The sequence below is a fragment of the Neltuma alba genome, unplaced genomic scaffold (genome assembly GCF_004799145.2).
Source record: "Neltuma alba isolate B1F8T4 unplaced genomic scaffold, ASM479914v2 tig00012329_pilon, whole genome shotgun sequence".
NCBI classification, from domain to species: domain Eukaryota; kingdom Viridiplantae; phylum Streptophyta; class Magnoliopsida; order Fabales; family Fabaceae; genus Neltuma; species Neltuma alba.
In genome coordinates, this window is record NW_021636838.1 from 15,749 (window position 1) to 35,381 (window position 19,633).

The window sequence follows — 19,633 nt, forward strand, 5'->3', positions numbered from 1 at the left end:
GGGCTTTCTCCTAACCAACCATTCCTGGCGGTTTAACTAATATTTGAGTGTTCCAACTGACCAGTTTCATATTGAGTAACATAATCACGAACTCTCCCAAAATGTGAAGTAAATGTTCCATATTTGAAGCATGATAGATTAATTTCCGAGGCATTGATTTCGGGTCTAAAACAATAATAATGACATTGATTTACTGACTATATAAATTACACTATAAAATGGGTCTTATATTTAGGACTGGATGAGTATTTATTAACATTACCAAATGACTTCTAATAATTTTTTTTTAAATTACATTTTTATGTTTTTTATAAGATATAAAATTATATCTATGTAGTTGCCAATTATTTAATCACGCTAAAATTATTAAATTGAAAATTAATACTTCTTTTTTTCCCAACGAATAAGAAATCTAACTTAAAAAATATTATTCTTCCATAGTACTCCTTCGGTCCTAATTATAAGACCCAATTGACTTATTTGATGAGATTAAGGAAGTAAGTTAAGTTGGTTATTTATAATAAATAAGTGTTGTCATTCCTAAAATATCCTTGCTAATTAAGTATATTGGCTAAAACTATCATTATTAGAAGGATTATCTTGGAAAAAAATGCATAAATATAAGAGACAAAATGGATTGGGTCTTATAATTAGGACCAAATAAAAAGTCAAATTGGGTCTTATAATAAGGATCGGAGGAGTATATTATTATTATTTGAAATAGATCCTGTAAATTTATTTTTCTCTCACTTCAAAGATTTCAAAAAGTACTTTATAGTTTATATACATTCTTTGGCACCAAGAAATCAAGATTGGTTATTAGGCCGCGACGTCGGGAACGAAACACTTATAAATAATAAACTGAATGATTATTTCTTACATTCAGTTATTGCTCTGTTGTTCATCACTTGATTCTTTTGGTGCACGCTTCTTGACCCTTGCTCTCTCCCGCGTCGCGCTCTTGCTTGCTGATTCTTCCATGGCGGATCCCGGTCCCAGTCCTAGGTCTTTCCTCTTCTCTCTTCTCAAGCTTTTACTTCGCGGTCTCCCAGCTTATGAATATGAAATTATCAACGTACACCTATCTGCATTATTAATTTCTTTGCTTTTCTTTCCCCTTCGATTCTCTTGAACATTCTCAATTGTATCTTTTCTGGTATCTGCAAGTTCTCTTCATTCTGGTCTGCTGCAAATTATAATTTAACATTTCTTTTTAAGTATACTTTTAAGGTGAAATTTTCTTCCCTTTAATATTTCCTTTCTTCTTTCTCCTAATGTCAATCTCTGCTTGCTGGCTAAAGCTCTGACCATCCGGATTATGCTGAGGTCGTTGTGATACGTCACGGTGAAACAGCGTGGAACGCTGATGGAAGACTGCAGGTACTTTTCTTGGGGGTAAAGTTTGACGTGATTGAGTATAAACAGTGATGATATTTGATATCAGTTTCACAGCGATCAAATTGTCGGTTGAACTCATTTCTGCTATTATATTTGATCCGTGCATGTAGCCTCACCAATATGATTTGCTTATTTTAGTAAAGGCTTTTCAAGTGAAAGTGGCACGAATCATCCACGTTTCAAATGATCTTCGTGCGGGAAGATACTATTCTTATCTTTTTGCAAAAGCATGAGCTTAGCTACCCCATAATCACACTGAAAGCTTAACGTAATCATGACAAGAAGCTCCGCTGCTTCTTTCCCTGTTTATGCCTTTCTTGTCCATTATTTCTTATTGATAGTACTTTTTGAGTTTCCTTACTTTAATTAAGCTCAACTTTCATATAAGCTCATGATATGTGTGTTGTCAGGGACATCTTGATGTTGAGTTAAATGAAGTTGGAAGAGCGCAAGCAACTGCAGTAAGTTGCTTTTGTTGCTCGATTTCTTTTCTACATACAAACCATGTGTTCCTGATGCTTTCTTTCTTTCTTTCTTTCTTTCTTTTCTTTGCTTATCTTTCTTTTTTGGAATCTATTTATGCATTAATGACGAATGTCAATATTTTGGATGGAGGTGGCCGAAAGACTATCTAAGGAACTGAAGGTCTCTGTTGTATATTCTTCTGACTTGCAACGAGCTTATGAGACTGCACAGATAATTGCAACCAAATGCGGCGGGCTAGAGGTTTGAACCCAGATTGACCTTCATGTTTCATTTCATTAAATTTTCTATCCTAGAATATTAGTTGGGTCTTGATTTCCTCTGTAAACCGTGCTTAGTGCTCAGTCATTGAGCTCATTCTGTATATCTGTATTCTCACAGTGGTAACCATTTATTATGACCCGGCCTATGCTTGAAGAATCTTCCTGTTTTGTGGTAATTATCACGTAGATACTGAAAAAATACTTTAATTGGCAACTATAAGATGTCCTGATCTTAAGTTCAATGGCGGATGCACATCATTCTCCCTCGTGTGTGTTATATCGCTTTACCTTCTCCATTTGCGTTGTCGAATTCAAATATAGTATAACGGTGGTTATATTTTCTTACTCCAGGTTGTCAAGGACCCTGACCTAAGGGAAAGACACCTTGGGGATCTTCAAGGCATTCCCCGTCATGAAGCATCAAAGATTAATCCCGCAGCTTGCAAGGCTAAGGATTGTGGTCAAGGAATACCAGTAAGTGCTATAGAACCCAAATCATTGCCCCTTATTTCAGATTAAAACAGGAATCCATATTCATTCCTGCACGTCAATAGAGACGTTTCCTTTGAGCTGGTGATGTTTATCATTCAATTCTTACACTAATTCGATTGGTTAGTGTTTTGCGTTGCCACTATATTATTAATATTATGAACGCCTTTAATGTTGCATGTACGTGCATCAATTAATGCATACGTCGCAATTTTCAGGGTGGTGGAGAAAGCGTTGATCAACTTTCCAAACGCTGCACATCTGCATTGCAGAGAATAGGCAAGAAGCATTTGGGTAGGTACCTCAAATTATCTAGCTCATGGCTTGTTCTCAAATTATTTGACATGCAATTTACTTGCCTTGGTGTGCCCGAGATTTCTTTCAGACAATGTGGGCATAACAAGCAATCATTTGCAGGGGAACGGGTAGCAGTTGTTACTCATGGAGGTGTCATCAGATCACTCTACATGCGGGTCAACACAGACCTGCCCCCTGGGAGCTTACCCAACACGTCTGTCAGTGTCTTTCACTTGTATAAAGACAAGTGGGTTATAAAAACTTGGGGTGATGTTAGCCATCTGAACCAAACAGGATTTCTGCAGTCGGGTTTTGGGGGCGACAGCACTTCTGGTTAGGCTGTATACATACGATGTTCTCCAAATAAATAATACTGGTTATGGAGGAAGGAGAGGGAAAGGGTGTCATTGTCTACTTTACTAGAATGTACAGTATTGTGACCTTGAATGATGCTAAACACTTATGAAGTTTCTTTACCAGTTATCCTATTATGTATATTCTACTTTACTATGTTGATGAATGCCATGAGTAGTATTGTGGGTTTTCCTTAGCCTGATTGATGAACGTCGAAAAGTACCTGTAAAATTAAATGTGACGTTTAAATAGGACTTATTGATTCAGGGCCACCAACTCTGCATGAGCTGTTGAGATCATTAATTAAGTTTCTTTCAGAGGGGCTGCTTTAAGTTGAACCTTACAACAACAGAGCATGGTTGATTTTAGTTTTCCTTGAGGGCTAAGATTTGTATGTTTGAGTCTTGTATTCTATAAACTGTTTGCCTGAGACAGCATTAGTAGTTGATGCTAGTGGATGGTTTCATGCCAATTAGGAAGCAACAGCTTAGCAAAGACTATTTCTCTATTGGATCATATTTAATCTGCTATATGTTTCAGTGTCTGTGTTCTATATTGCGAAGGCCTAAGAATAGTCTGATTTTGACAGTACCATCTTTTCTATAATTGGTTAGTAAACCTTCACTTGTATTTTAATCATTTTGTTTTTACTAACATAATTGATCTTTCTTTTGGAGGGGGGAAAAAAAAGCTCCCTGCGAGTTAGTGCAACTCCAACAAAAGAAAAGAAGAAGCTATAATTGCATCATATTTACTCTGTTGATGAAGGCAAACTGTGTTAGGTGTTAATGGGAAGTTTAATATTAGTGATAGGTAAATTAGAGGAGAATTATTTCTATATAGGTAGGTTGATTTTTTTTTTTAAAAAAATGGTGCATGTTTGGGATCCTGCTTTGGGGACCTCAAAATCAGTTTCCAAACATAGCTCCTGATCATTTAAAATTTGAAATTGAAAATATCCGAACTGTATTAAAAAAAAATTATATATAAGCTAGCCATTTCAAATTTGGACGCCTTCAAGGTTGTTGTTAAGTATTTATTATTTTCTATGGTGTAAAAAGTTAAACAGATATAGTAAATGATATAATTCAAAATATTTAAGTCAAAGCCTGACAATTTAAATGCAGCGTGGACCAGATAGGAAAGGGGCCCCCCATTGATGTGAATGAATACCTTTTGCCACCGGTTGTTAATTGTGCATATTATTAATGTAAAAGTGTAAATTTTTTTTTTTACCAGCAGTAAAAGTGTAAATTTGATCTTTTAGCTTCACATAGAATTTTATATTTATCTCTTAATTTTGTGACATGCCTTTTTTAATCATTATGCCCAGCACGGTTAATTTTATTTTAAAAAAATATTGGTATTAAAATTTTAAATTTTTAAATGTTAAAAAAACCCATCACAAATGTTGACATCCTAAATTTAATTTTTTTAAAATAATAATTAGTTAAAAACTATTTTTTTAAATTATCAGTGTTAGAGTTAAAAAAACTATAAAAAGATATTTTATAACAAAAACTAAATTAAAATTATGTATAAAATTAAAGAACTAAATACATATAACTTTCACTTAGATGCAATAAATTATACATGTTACTAATACAACTTAGCTAAATATATTTGGGATAGGATTAGGAGGTAATACTCCTCTGGTCCTTAATATAAGACCCAATTCTTAAGTTGGTTTTGGTCCTAAATATAAGACCCATTTTTCATATTTATCAATTTTCTCTTAATTACCCCTATGAATACTCCCTCAAGTATAATCAAGTAGAAGAGGGAGAGGAGGTATTATAAAAGATGTTTATGGTGTTTTAGGAAAAATGTGTCACTTTTCTTATAATTAACTAACTTACCTAACTTCCTTAATCTAATCAAATTATTTAAATGGGTCTTATATTAAGGACCGGAGGAGTATTATTTTCAGATTTTAGTAACCACCAATTTTTTTTTGTTGCTCAGAGTATCCTCCCACCTAAACGGTGAGAGATTAATTTCTCGGGATACTATTAGGCGTCGTAACGGGGACTTCTCCAAACAGTATTTGTTCTATACACACCGCCTCAAAAATCAAACCCAGAAGATAATATTTAAGGTGTCTAAATCCTTTTTACTTGGACTAAGACTTGTTGGTACAAAATATCTAACTAAAGAGCCATGGTATTTTGGAAGGGAATGGGCATGTAGCATGTTTGATTTTTGTTTTTGGAGGAACAAGTGATGGGACGTGAGGATGAGGCCCAGAAAGACTCGAAGGCTGTGAAGTGTGAAGCGAAGGGAAGGGAAGGCGCTTTCCCTTTCTCATCCGCCGCAGCCAACGGACAGAGCATTTTCTCATTCTTTTTGTTTCAAAGATCCGTTCCTTCCCCTTTCTGTACCTAACGTGCCAAGCAAGAAAAGTAGGGCACTGTGGTGGCTGCCTCCTTTTTTGGGCAAATGAAAATAAGTTTTCCTTTCTTCCTCTTTTTATTGCTGTCCATTATTAAATTATTGATAGAGACTCGTAACTTCATGTCTGGGGAAGCTTCAAATGGAACTTACTTTAATTGGAACACTTTTTCTTGATGAAAACTCGTTAGCCTCTCGCTATTTTTTTCCTTTTAAGTTTGATGAAGAAATAAGCTTATTCAACAAAAAGACATGCACCATATTCATTATTTATTATAATTTTTTTCTTTTATTTTTATTTGATGTTGATGTCGGAAAATAGAATAAAATAATTTTTACACGTAGTAAATGAAATTTAATACCTCTTTTTGGTTCCAATAGAAATTGGAGGTGACTTGTAAATGATATCGGATGAAGGAGCTTTTTAGTCATTTTAAAATAAACGTTTTTACATTTTATAAGATAAAATTCTTTTCATGTATTTATTTTATATGATGTAAAATTATTTATCTACAACCAATGGGAGTAAAATAGATGAATAAAAATTTAATTTATAAATGACAACAAATAAAATCTTCTCCATTTAGGAGTATTTTATTTTTGTTTTTTGGAGTTGAGTTTGTGGGGAGGCTATAAGCATGCGCGTCACAAAAGTGGGGATGCCTGTTATAAAATTCAGAGGTGGCCATCAATGCCCTGAACAACCACCACCTCCTTCTTTTCCTTCTTGTTCTTCTTCTTCTTCTTCAACCTCTCTCCCTCTTTGACTTCCATTAAACCTTTTCTCTTTCAGTTGCATCTCTCCCCCATCATTACCAACAACATCTTCATTCTCTCTATATTATGCTTCATTATTATTCTTTCTAATCTCCCCACGCCCACATCCCCCTTCATTTCCATGAATCCCTATAGATTTCTGACTTTTGGAAGTCAATCGTATTATTTAAGAACAATAAACAAAAAGCAAAAATAATTACTAGTATTTTTCATGTAGCACTGGCATGTGTCATCATCATATGAAAATACCAGCAATTAATAAACAAAACATGGAATACTTCAACTATATACATATATATAATTATAATTATGTCGGTTGACCAGAAAATTAAACTAATTAATTAAGGTAGTCAGTAGTAGTACGAGGAGTGTGTATTTGCCTTTTCTCGTTTGGCGCCAAAATAAGCGTAGCAGTGCAGAAGTCTTTTTCTGAGAGTCATTATCAGCATCCATCTATCATCATTAGAATGCACAAGTCAAAATGAGAAATCAAGTGCTGAGAATATAACATAATCATGATGGCTAGGATTTTATTATATATATATATATATGTTGCAATTAAATAATATATATTAGAAGGGTGACATGTCTCTGTTCGATTTCGAGCAGAAGAAATATCAGAGTTAGTTGAAACAGTGATTTTATAATGACATTCTCACACACTTAATGATTAAGCAAACTATTTAGGACATGCTCAAATGGTAAACAAGAATAATTATATGTAAGATACAAACTGGGTATGTATTGTCAACGAAACAATATATAACATACAATACAAGCACATTATTGATCTAGAAACTTAAAAACTAGGGTGATACAAAAATAGAAGAAAGAAATAGAGTTTAATTATATCTTCTGCTGAACTGTTTTATATATTACTCTTCCGATTCTTAATATAAAACCTAATTATTAAGTTGATTTTAGTCCTAAATATAAGACCTATTTATCATATTTATCAGTTTTTTCTAAATTATCCATATTGATACTCCCTCAAGCATAATCAAGTAAAAGAGGAAGGGAGGATATTAAGAAAAATGATCATAGTGTTTTAGGAAAAACATGTCATATTTCTTATAATCAACTAATTTACCTAACTTTTTTATTCTAATCAAATTAGTTAAATAGGTGTTATATTAAGGATCAGAGGAGTATTGTTTTTGCTTTTATTGATGTCATTGCTGGGTTCATACAGCTTGAATAACTCAGAGATGGTGAAGATCAATAATGAAAGGGAATTGATGATGGCATGTTGAGTGGGTGGCAAGAAAATTGATGAGAGATGAACGTGGCTGGTTTTATGTGTTGGGCTGGCCATTGGGATGAAGTTTCCCAACAATATAATAAAAGTGAAAATTAATTATTTACAAGACACAATTATAAAAGAAAACAATATATGCCTATGGAGGGACCAAATCAAACCAAATTGGACTCTCCCACTAATTCCTGCCTCTCTCTCCCTCTCTCATATTTATATTTAAATTTATATCTTGAAATATGGACAGTGGTAGCTAGTGCAATGAGAGAGTGGATTCTTGTGTTTGCCATTCATAACAATCCATAGAATATCACACTAACACGACAAGAATCACAGAAGTTTCAAGGAAGCTGTCCAAGCTTTGAAGCTTCCCTCAATGATATTATTACACCTCCCGTTCTTAAAAACAAGTTAAATTGCTTAGTTATAACAAATGTGATCTGATTTTTCAAAAATATCATATATATATATATATTAATTTATAAGTTACACAAGTTAGTTTAACAAAATTATAAATATTAGAAATAAAATGGGTTAATATATATAATTTTATAACATCTTAATCAACTCTTATATTTATGATCGTAGGAATAGATACCAGCCCGCTCTTACTTTATTACTTTTGTCACATAGTCCTAGCTTTGGTAATTAAGTTTATATATCTGTGTCTTGTATGTACACATGGATAATATTTACATAGAGTGTAGTATATAAGGTAGAAATGTTGGCAAAAAAAAAAAAAAAGCTATTTATACTCAATATAAGAGCTAATTTGAGTTCTAATTTGATCATAAATATAAAATCTCAATCTACTTTGTTTCTCATATTTATTCATTTTTTTAAAGTAATTTTTTTACTAATTGTGCATGTTAAATGTTTCATAGAATAGTAGCTTTAGTTAGTACACATAATTGGTAATGATATTTTAGGAAATATAACATCTATTTATTATAAATAACTAATTTAATTAATTTTTTTAATCTATTTAAATTAATCAATTAATTTTTATATTAAGGATGGAATGTAGTATAAGATAGAAATTCAATATATATGGAAATAGTGGAGTATGGTGGGGATTGCATTTGCATCAAAAGGCAAAAATGGAGGCACCGTCCTTGTCATTACGACATCAACAATTCCCACTCGAAAGGGGCCAAATAGAAGCCTCCCACCCCTTCACGTGGCCCACTTATCCTTCTTTGGGCATACCATTTATTTACTTCCTCTAAATGTATTTCTCACGGCATACCAATAAAAAATATTAAAGGAAAATATTAATTAACACCTTCCATAATCTTTAAAAAAAATATTTATTTCTGAATGAAGCATTCGTTCCCTGGTTTTCGAACCTAAACATCATTTACAGGACGAATACGATGATATGGATTATCAAGAGAATAAGAAATCTATTCATCCCAAATCCAAATTCAAAATTTTAAAATTAAAAGTGATAAGTAAAACTAGATCACAACAATGAAATGTCTAGCAGCCGTGTTTGTAGATTCCATGTCAGCGCATGTGTTTTCTTTCACACTAATAACTGTTATCAGTGAGTAGATCTATGTCAACAAAATACTAGCTCCGGTTCTTAATATAAGACCTCATTTGACTTTTAGTTTGATTCTAATTATAAGAACCCAATCCATTTTGTCTCTCATATTCATGTATTTTTTTTCCAAAATAGTCCTTCTAATAATGATAGTTCTAGTCAATACACTTGATTAGCAAGGATATTCTAGGAGATTAAGGAAATAAGTTAAGTTACACATATTTATTAATAAATATTTATTAATAAATATTATTAATAAATATGTAACTTAACTTATTTCCTTAATCTCCTAGAATATCCTTGCTAATCAAGTGTATTGACTAGAACTATCATTATTAGAAGGACTATTTTGGAAAAAAAATACATGAATATGAGAGACAAAATGGATTGGGGTCTTATATTTACCAAAATAAAAGTTAAACGGGATCTTATATTAAAGATCGGAGGTAGTACATACTGTTCTCGTTCTTAATATAAGATTTATTTAACTAATTTAAGTAGATTAAAAAAATTACATATATTAGTTAATTATAAAAAATATAACATATTTTTCTTAAAATATTAGAATCATCTTCTTTAATATCCTCTAATTATGGTTGAAGAAGTATCAATATGAATAATTTTAAAAAATTGATAAATATGAGAAATAGATCTTATATTTATAACCAAAATTAACTCAATAATTAAGTCCTATATTAAGAATTAGGAGAGAATATATGTCATTTAATTTAGTGTATCGGATCAATAATGCGTCATCCATGCTAGGATCAAATAATTATCATGAATCATTATTTATCATTTTATTGACATTATTATCTTCTTCTTTTTTGTACAAGACATTTAGATCTTTTTGTCTGAATCCTGTTTAAAATTCTTGACATCCTATGATTCAAGAACCTTCGGTTCTATATAATACTCCTCCGGTCTTTAATATAGGACCCAATTGTTGAATTAGTTTTGGTCCTAAATATAAGACCAATTTCTCATATTTATCAATTTTTTCTAAATTATCCCTATGGATACTCCCTCAACCATAATCAAATAGAAGAGGGAGATGAAGTATTAAGAAAGATGATTATGGTGTTTTAGGAAAAATGTGTCAATTTTTTTATGATTAACTAACTTACCTAATTTCTTTAATCTAATCAAATTAGTTAAATGGGTCTTATATTAAGGACTGGAGGAGTATTAAAGAGGAATTTGATCGATGAAAGTTACACAGTAGTATATTACAGCCAGTTTGGATTATTTTATGAATACTACCTACTGATAATGACTTGCCCACAACGTACGGCGAGTTAATGTTCTGTCATACATATATGCGCGTCTGTGTATATATATTTTTTGAGGTTCTGGTCTCTCTGTGTGAGTGTGCATGTTTGCACAATATCACATTGCCATAGAGATTAAATTGAAATGGACTAGTTTGTCCTCATGCATCTTCCATATTTCAAATTGGTTCCTGATCTGATTTCTTCTCAGGAAGTCGAAAAGGCTGTACCAACGGTATATTTTATGATATCTTCATTCAATCGTTACATTCTTATTCTCTCATTGCCATTAATTAAATTGTTGTGCTTCTTTTTTTATTATCTACATATCTGATGAAATTTATATATATATAAAAAAAGTCTGCTGGGATTATATATAGAAAATATAGAATATATTATTGGATGGCTCAGATTATGTTACCACTGAGGTTGAGGGGTTTCAATTACGAATGAAAGTGACCCAAAATTTAAACAAATGTATTGCATTATTTCAGAATTTTCCACTTCAAAAATAAAATTGCTACAAAATCTGGCAAAGGCTGTTCCCAATAAGTATCAATAAAATAATAAATTTAAAAGTTATGAAAAGCTAGGATCATCAATTGCACCAACAGATTTTATTCTTTTTCTGAAAATTCAAATAAAATATAAAATAACAAATCAATTATCAAACATCAATGAACTGAGAACCACATCAATTAAGTAACAATTTGTTCTCCTTTTTGGGCAAAAAATAGAATAATATATGGAAACTGATTCCATCCAAGTATACTAAAATATCTCCAATATTAAAATGTAAGGAATTATATTATCTTATGTAGCCATGCAACTTGCCAAACATACAAGGCAAATAATCGGTGGGGTGTTGACTTTTTGTACATATTGCGGCCACAATTTAAGGATACCCTATGGGGCTAGTAGGAGATTATTATAGGACCTTCTTTTTTCCTAAATCATATTTTAATTATTTCACCTTTTTGTGTGATGGCACCAAAACACCTCGTTTTGACCTTATGAAGCATCAATCACTCACCCAACCGTCTTTTTTTAAAAAAGATTTTTCTTTGCCAACCCAAAAAAAAGAAGTATTACTGTGACCATTATGTGTTACTTGTTCTTCTTTCTTTGGTAATGTAATGTACACAGAAAAACAAACAAACAAACAAACCATCTCACTTTCCTTCCTTAACCATACCGTTGGTTAAATGTTACTTAAAACCTACAAAATTTAAATTTCAGGTAAAATACAAAATCCAGTGACGCACTCCAAAACAAATGTTTGGTAACCCCTCATTAATTTAGTAATTTATAAACCTAATTTTTAATTTTTAAAGTTGGAAGGCCCGCTCTCTGCTTTCCACGTGGAAATTCAACTGTACGAACCGGACCACCTCCCGCCCCACAATTCCCCTTTCTTTCCAACCAAAACCCACAAATCATTAATCACAATTAAATTAAAAACAATTAATTTTAATTTTAGTTGTTCTGTGCAACAAAAAGCGAACCTCTCGTCGTTTCCTTTTTAGTTTTTATCACTTTCTATGGATCCCTCTCTCTTTCTTCTCCACCGTTCTTCAACACACTCTCCATTATCAAGAAACGAACCTTCATTCCTCCACACGCCTCATATCTCAATCTCACTTCGTGAGCTCCCAGGATTTCGAATCCTGTTGAGAGTTTAAAGTTGTCGTTGTCCAATTGAATGTGATTACTTACGTGTGTGTATAATGCTTTGAGCTGGAATTAGCATATCTCTACCTTGTGTGTTTGTTGTGAGGAGCACCGAATGGGTCTCTGTACTTCAAAGCCCTCAGCGAATCTGACATCTACGTCTCCCAAATCCGAAACTGAATCGCCCAGGAATAACCAGGTACCACCTAGAGACGACTCTGTGCCTGTTAGTGAATGTCCTCAACCTCATTCTAGTTCTGTAAACGGAGAAAACCCTAGCAAGGAGAAGAAAGAGGTGGAGAATGGGAAAAAATCGCCTTTCTTCCCGTTTTACAGCCCAAGTCCGGCCCACTATCTGTTCTCGAAGAAGTCTCCGGCGAGATCTCCGGCGAATGGGAGCTCGAACTCCACGCCGAGAAGGTTCTTCAAACGCCCGTTCCCACCTCCGTCGCCGGCGAAGCACATAAAAGCTGTGTTGGCTAGGCGGCATGGGTCGGTGAAGCCGAATGAGGCAACAATACCAGAAGGGAGCGAAGCAGAGGTGGGTGCTGCGCTTGATAAGAGTTTGGATTCTCAAAGCATTTCGGGAACAAGTATGAATTGGGAGATGAGGTTGGGAGAGGTCACTTTGGGTACACTTGTGCTGCCAAGTTTAAGAAGGGCGAGCTCAAGGGGCAACAGGTGGCTGTGAAAGTTATCCCGAAAGTGAAGGTTTGCAGGAACATGCATATTAGTTACCTACAAGTTGCTATTCCAAATTATTACCACTTTTCTGAATATAGGGCGATTTAATCCTCCCTTATCTTACCCAGCTGGCCGGAATTGAGTTTAGTTACTGAAATCTTGTGGAATAGGATTTAGATTCTACTTGCACTGAAAACTAGTGATTTTTTTCACCCAATTTTGCTGGTTACTGATAACTTTCTTGTCGTCGGAAAAATCATTCTTTCACTTTATGGGTCGGTTTAAGTGGAAGGGAAGCTGCATCGTGCCATCCACCACACCAGCTTATAATCAATTATCTTGGTTTACGAACTGTGGCTCTGTTCGGCTTGCTATTTTATAGCCGATTGATCTAATGTATTATTAGGCTTTCCAATGATGGTGGTCATACATGACTTCCTTATCGTATTTTAACCAAACAGTTAAAATTGGAGCCATAAGAAGATTCTATGTTTTAGGAGTCAACTATTGGAAAGATCCTGAATTATGCTGTCCAAATATATAGAAACTTGCAAAATCTTGAGCAAAATAATATGAGAAATTTCATTATTGAAGATCAGTTTCTTGATTTCTGGCACCAGCATTCACTTGAATTAGTTTCATTGCTTGTAATGCACTTCGATTCAATAGTTTCATACCAGTTGCTGTCGAGCAACATTCCTATTACGAAACTTTTATCATGGTTTCAACTTTTCTTATTGGCAACATGTTCGCAATAACGTGCCTTGGATCTTCTGTGACAGAATTTGTTTAGCATGGTGTCCATACCTTTTACGTAATCTGTAATTTTTTAATCTCAACGCTTCTTGCATCTTCAAGTTTAAAATCTTGTCTTGGGTGAAAGTAAAGTAAGTTATTGGGCTAACATCATTCATGGTCAATGCTCATTTGCGTGTATGTGCCTGTGTTTCCGCTTATGTGGGTGGGTGTGTGCAAGTGTGCGTTTTTATCTTTAAAATTTATTTAGTTTATATGTTAATCACTTTTAAATTTTTCATCTTTGATTTCAGATGACCACTGCCATTGCTATTGAGGATGTAAGAAGAGAAGTAAAAATATTGAAAGCTTTGACAGGACATAAGAATCTTGTAAAATTCTATGATGCATATGAAGACCAGGAGAATGTCTATATAGTAATGGAGTAAGCTCTAGTTCTGGTTTTCTTTTATTTTCAAGCTACCAGTCATCCAATGTGGACATTAGAAATGAAATTGTTTTCTGGCCCTCTTTCTTTCGTGACTTTGGTGACTACGAATAATTAGTGATAACTTATGGTGAAACACACATGTTTCAGGTTGTGTGAAGGAGGGGAGCTGTTGGACAGAATACTATCAAGGTATATATTTTGGCAATAGATATACATTCTTTTCAATGTGTTAAATCTGGATACTGACAGAGTAATAGCCAGAGTGGATAAAAGCAGAAATTATTGCAAGATAACATTATTTCTAGCGTCTCTATGACACCTGCTTCCTCTTGCAGAGGTGGAAAATACTCAGAGGATGATGCAAAAGCTGTAATGATTCAAATACTTAATGTTGTTGCATTCTGCCATTTACAGGGTGTTGTGCACCGCGATCTTAAACCTGAGGTGAAATATATTCTCAAGTTTTGCAATTTCCTTTTCTCTGCACTGTTGAGTTCTGATCACGCCGATAAGATGAAATTAACTTTTATTATTGATATGGGACTTACTCTTTATCTGAGAGCAATGAGCTCCCCCAACACCCCCCCCAAAAAAAAACCCAAAAACAAAATAGAGAATAAAAAATAAAAAAACCAAGGTCAGTCTGCAAAATATAAGATAGCTTTATGCTTGCAATTTTCTTTACTCGGAGGAAGAGGGGGATAAAAAACGTAAAGTAACAGCCCAGAGTCTATTTATATAGTATTTGATTAATTATTTAATAAAAATGGTTGTTTGATTTGGTTTCTGTGTCTTATTTTTAATTCTCATGAAGTATTAACTCGTATGTATGACTAATTTCTGGATCAGAATTTCTTATTTACGTCAAAGGATGAAAACTCAGACCTGAAGGCTATAGACTTTGGGTTGTCAGATTTTGTAAAACCAGGTATGCTTTGGGTTCTGTAATGTAATTTGCATTATAATGTAATAAATTGGACTTATTTAAGGTTTAATACTTTTCATTGTTTGCAGATGAAAGGCTCAATGATATTGTTGGCAGTGCATACTACGTGGCTCCTGAAGTCCTACATAGATCCTACACTACAGAGGCTGATGTCTGGAGTATTGGTGTGATTGCATATATTCTTTTGTGTGGAAGCCGTCCATTTTGGGCCCGGACTGAGTCTGGAATCTTCCGTGCTGTACTGAAAGCTGATCCAACTTTTGATGAACCTCCTTGGCCTTCTCTATCGGCTGAGGCAAAGGACTTTGTTAAACGGCTACTGATTAAAGATCCACGGAAAAGAATGACAGCTGCACAGGCATTAAGTGAGTTTATTATCAGCGGCTCTGAGTTTGCTCCTATTTCTATTCTATTACTCACTCTCGTGGATAACAGGTCATCCCTGGATTAAAAATTACAAGGATGTGAAAGTACCTTTGGATATTCTAATATTCAAGCTCATGAAGGCATACATGCGCTCCTCATCTCTACGGAAAGCAGCTTTAAGGGTGTGTATATTTATGTAGAAACTGTGCTTGCGTTCATATATTTGATATCAAATTAATAGCCATTTATGAATAGTTTATGCCTCCCTTCTTGAGTTTCTCTACTGAATATGTCCTTCCAGTTAGTTTCAGCGTTATTCTTAACATATTAATAGATGCACTACTTATACAAAAATTTATTTATTATTAATATCTGGTTAAGGCTTAAAGAGTTTATTATTACTTAAATAATCTGAATGGCAAACCCATTGATTATCCCTCAGTGTTTCCCTCTTGTTAGGCTTGAATTTACCGTGCATAAAATGCTTCCTCCATTTTTGAAGTTGAAGACAGGAAAAAGAAATTTACATTTACTGTACTTCTCTTCCGAGCAATTTTTGTATTTGCTGAGTGTTGCTTTTTTAAGTGTTTATTTCTGACTTTTTTCCTCGTTTACTTCCGTTTTCTTTCTTTTCAATATCAAGCTTAAGCATGCTATGCATGTATGTTTCCCCGAGCTTATCAAAGTCATTGGTATTGGGACAGGCACTGTCTAAGACGTTAACAGCTGATGAGCTATTTTATTTGAAGGAGCAGTTTACACTTTTAGAGCCTAACAAAAATGGTACTATAAGCTTGGAAAATATCAAAGCGGTGGGTTTCTTTCCAATTCTTCTGATATACTATGTTAAGAAGATGATGTTTGTTATCTAATACATTTGAGCTGGCCAGGTCTTAATGAAAAATGCTACAGATGCCATGAGAGATTCTCGCATTCCTGACTTTCTGGCATCAGTAAGTGCAAGGGCTAGTCTTTGACTCGGCATATGATTCAATAGGCAGCTTGTATCTTTAACAATAATTGATCATAATCCTATGATTTTGGATGGCAGCTTAATGCATTACAATATAGAAGGATGGATTTTGATGAGTTCTGCGCAGCTGCACTCAGTGTTCATCAACTTGAAGCACTTGGTCGGTGGGAGCAGCATGCTCGCTGTGCCTATGAACTTTTTGAAAAAGATGGGAACCGCGCTATTGTCATTGAGGAACTAGCTTCGGTATGCTTGATTTGAATAAAAAGATAGTTTTTGTTATGCATGCATGCCAGATAAATTCTGTATGCTAAAAACACATGGGCATGGGTTCGAGCTGGTAGGTCCTTTGAAACTGTCATTCTCCCAATATATGCACGGATGATTTTACACAAGCGAAGACATCTAATAACACCAACTTCAGTGGTTTCGCAATATCACTAGTCTAGCTTCTTCTTCTTCCTCCTTTTTTTCGTTTTTTGAGTGATATATCACTAGTATAGTTTTTCGGATACTATGGATCATTGTAGTACCACTGGCATATTAAGGTCAATTTTTTAATTAGCAATAGCAGTACTTGAAGTCATTTAGTTTAAATGTCTCTATACCAAAAAGTTATCAGCTTTGGATGCTGTTGCGGGATAACATTTCTCATTTATGGTTTCAACTAAATTATTCAGGAACTTGGCCTTGGCCCATCTGTCCCTGTTCATGCTGTTCTTCATGATTGGATTAGACACACTGATGGAAAGTTAAGCTTCCTTGGCTTTGTCAAATTGTTGCATGGACCATCTCGAAGTCTTGCTAAGGCTCAATAGAAGATGGTCGGGAGGACTCACACAAGATTCAAGATGGTTCATACTGGCCAAGAAAATTTTGGTCAACAATCTTCTTTCTCCTTACCACCATCTTTGCCACTGTTACGCTAGGTTCAGTCTAAATTATCCGAGACTTCTCCACTTAGAGGACTCGAGCTCGTGTGCACTTGGAAGAGGAGTAAGAGTAAACCCTGCTCCTACAGGCGTTTGTGTTTTCCACTGTAAAGTTGTAGTGTGTTAAGTTGCAGGCGAGAATATTTTCTGGTTGTTATTAGATGGTTACACGTGATATCCTAACTCGATATGAAATTAACAGACGAGGAGTATCATTCTTGTCCCCATCGAGAATTATGAAGTCGAAGGAAACAGGTTATTGGGGGCTGTTGAGTTCTTCCCACCTTTTTTTATTCACTTGTTTTTGCCACTTTTATTATGTAACGGTATGTTTCTGATAGAAGCAGTTTATTTGACTGAAACTGTACATTTGAAGTAGATGCTGCCCCGTCTGCTCCGAAAAATCGTGGCCAAATCGCTAAAATTAGCAAGTAAAACCACACTAGAAATATGAATTTTAAGATAAATGCGGATGGGTTGAAGTTTCTGAGAATACTTGTAAGAAATGCTGGTGTTGCCAATCTTTTTTATACGGGCAATTGAATTGGTCGAGACATTAACGTAAAATAATTAACAAAATTTTTTTAATAAAATCAAATTAGTCAATTAGTTTTTGGCAAATGTAAATAATCATAAGGTGCAAGTATGCAATTGCAACATACAGGGCGAATGATTCACCGGAAAAAGAAGAGGCAACAATGAATGTGGGGGAGCCCGGGGAGCAGAACTACTAACACAGTATAATGAAGAGTGAGTGTCTCATTTACATCCCAACCCCTTCCATTACGCATTCCACGCTGCGGCGCTGCCCAGCATACTCAACAAAAATAACTAAATTAAGCTTATCCATGTTTTGACATTTACAAAATACAAATTGATTGATTTGATTCCAATTAAACATATCACAGTTAATGAGACCCACTTGTGACTTCAACAAGAATAATGGGGTTAAAAGGAAGTATTGATCTTTATGTCTAAGGAAAGTAGTAGAGGACTGAAATTTAACGTATAAGATTTGTAGTACTCTTAGCAAGATAACTTGCACAATGATCATAATTTTAGCTTTAATTCTCTTAAAGCTTGTGAGGAAATAAAATCTTTTGCACCTGCTTAAGCTCTTCAGCACATGATAATGATAATTTGCGATGTGCAGTGCCAAAAATTCAGAAATAAGACGGAGCAGCAGATGGATTGTGATAGGAACAGGGAGGAGTCGTTCAAAGTCCCACATCGGGAAGCTCACGACAGTTCCTATAGAAAGGCAATATAAAAGCAGAAGCAAGCACCCCTTCCAAATTCACGCAGCCACGCAGTGAGCACAGAGCGAACTATTCTTTCGCCTTTTACTAAAGAATACCGTGTGCTCGCTGCTTTAAGTGGCATACGCCTATTTTTGGGAGGGTCCCGCCATTGGTGGGGTCCTACATATCGGTGTTCAAACTTTTCTGTGGACTGTGGCAGGGTTGGCTTCTGAAATTTTCCTCGGGCCTGTTTGGGTCACTTTGGTGAAATGTTATTTAAAGAGTATTAATTTTGGACTAATAATTTAAAATTATTGTTTGGGTCAAAATCATGATGATTTCAGAAGAAGTGAATTTATTTTATTTCTGGTTCAAATTGGAATCATGGTTTCAAGCAATGTTTTAAGAACCGGACCGGACGGTCGAACCGGTTGAACCGCGACCCGGACTCGTTAACGGCTCGGTTTGGACCAAAAAACCGTTCATATAGTTGAGCCGGATTGGACCGGAGTTGGACCGGGAACCGGAACGGTTTCAGAAAACCGGACAGTTTTTAGCCTGACTGAAAAAATACTAAAAATTTAAAAAAAAATAGAAGAAAAATAAAAAATTGATCCCCTTAAATATCCTAATATATTTTTAGATTATTTATAACCATAGAGTATTATTTCATTGAAAATTTCATATATTGTGGTGTTAAAATCGTAAGTCGCTAGTCTTTTTGTTTTGATATTTGGTCTATCGTTTAAAAAAATATTTGATTTGAATGAATTGATATTTGTAATATCATTCAATATTTTAAACATACATAAATTTAAATATATAAGGTTTTAGTCCATTTTCAATGATTTCATTATAATTTTAGATTATTTAAATGCATTTCTAAATTATTTAATAATTTGATATTTTTCATATATACTAATTATATGTATATAATATTGTTTTAAATTAATTATTGCATCACCGGTCTGACCAAACGGTCTGACCGATCCGACCGATTGAACCATGACCCGTTGATCTTTCCGGCTCGACTTCCGGTCCGGCTTTTAAAACATTGGTTTCAAGAGAAGTGAATTCATTATGCTTCTGGTTCAAACTGGAGAGATG

The 19,633-nt window shown here is 34.3% G+C and overlaps 1 protein-coding gene, 1 non-coding gene and 1 pseudogene across 2 annotated transcripts; all 3 read left to right on the forward strand.

Moving 5' to 3' along the window:
- The first annotated feature begins 952 nt into the window (after window positions 1–952).
- LOC114726062 (phosphoglycerate mutase-like protein 4) lies at window positions 953–3,343 on the forward strand. Its single transcript, XM_028912632.1, has 7 exons — window positions 953–1,005; window positions 1,302–1,380; window positions 1,809–1,859; window positions 2,014–2,124; window positions 2,496–2,618; window positions 2,852–2,927; window positions 3,051–3,343. Exons 1-7 carry the CDS (start codon window positions 980–982, stop codon window positions 3,266–3,268), a joined length of 684 nt encoding a protein of 227 aa, XP_028768465.1. The 5' UTR covers window positions 953–979; the 3' UTR covers window positions 3,269–3,343.
- Window positions 3,344–12,080: 8,737 nt separating this feature from the next.
- Window positions 12,081–17,663, forward strand: LOC114726064 (CDPK-related kinase 5-like; annotated as a pseudogene).
- Window positions 17,664–18,588: 925 nt separating this feature from the next.
- LOC114726067 (U5 spliceosomal RNA) lies at window positions 18,589–18,706 on the forward strand. The gene has a single exon (XR_003738474.1). It is a non-coding gene; the product is annotated as a U5 spliceosomal RNA (small nuclear RNA).
- Window positions 18,707–19,633: the final 927 nt, after the last annotated feature.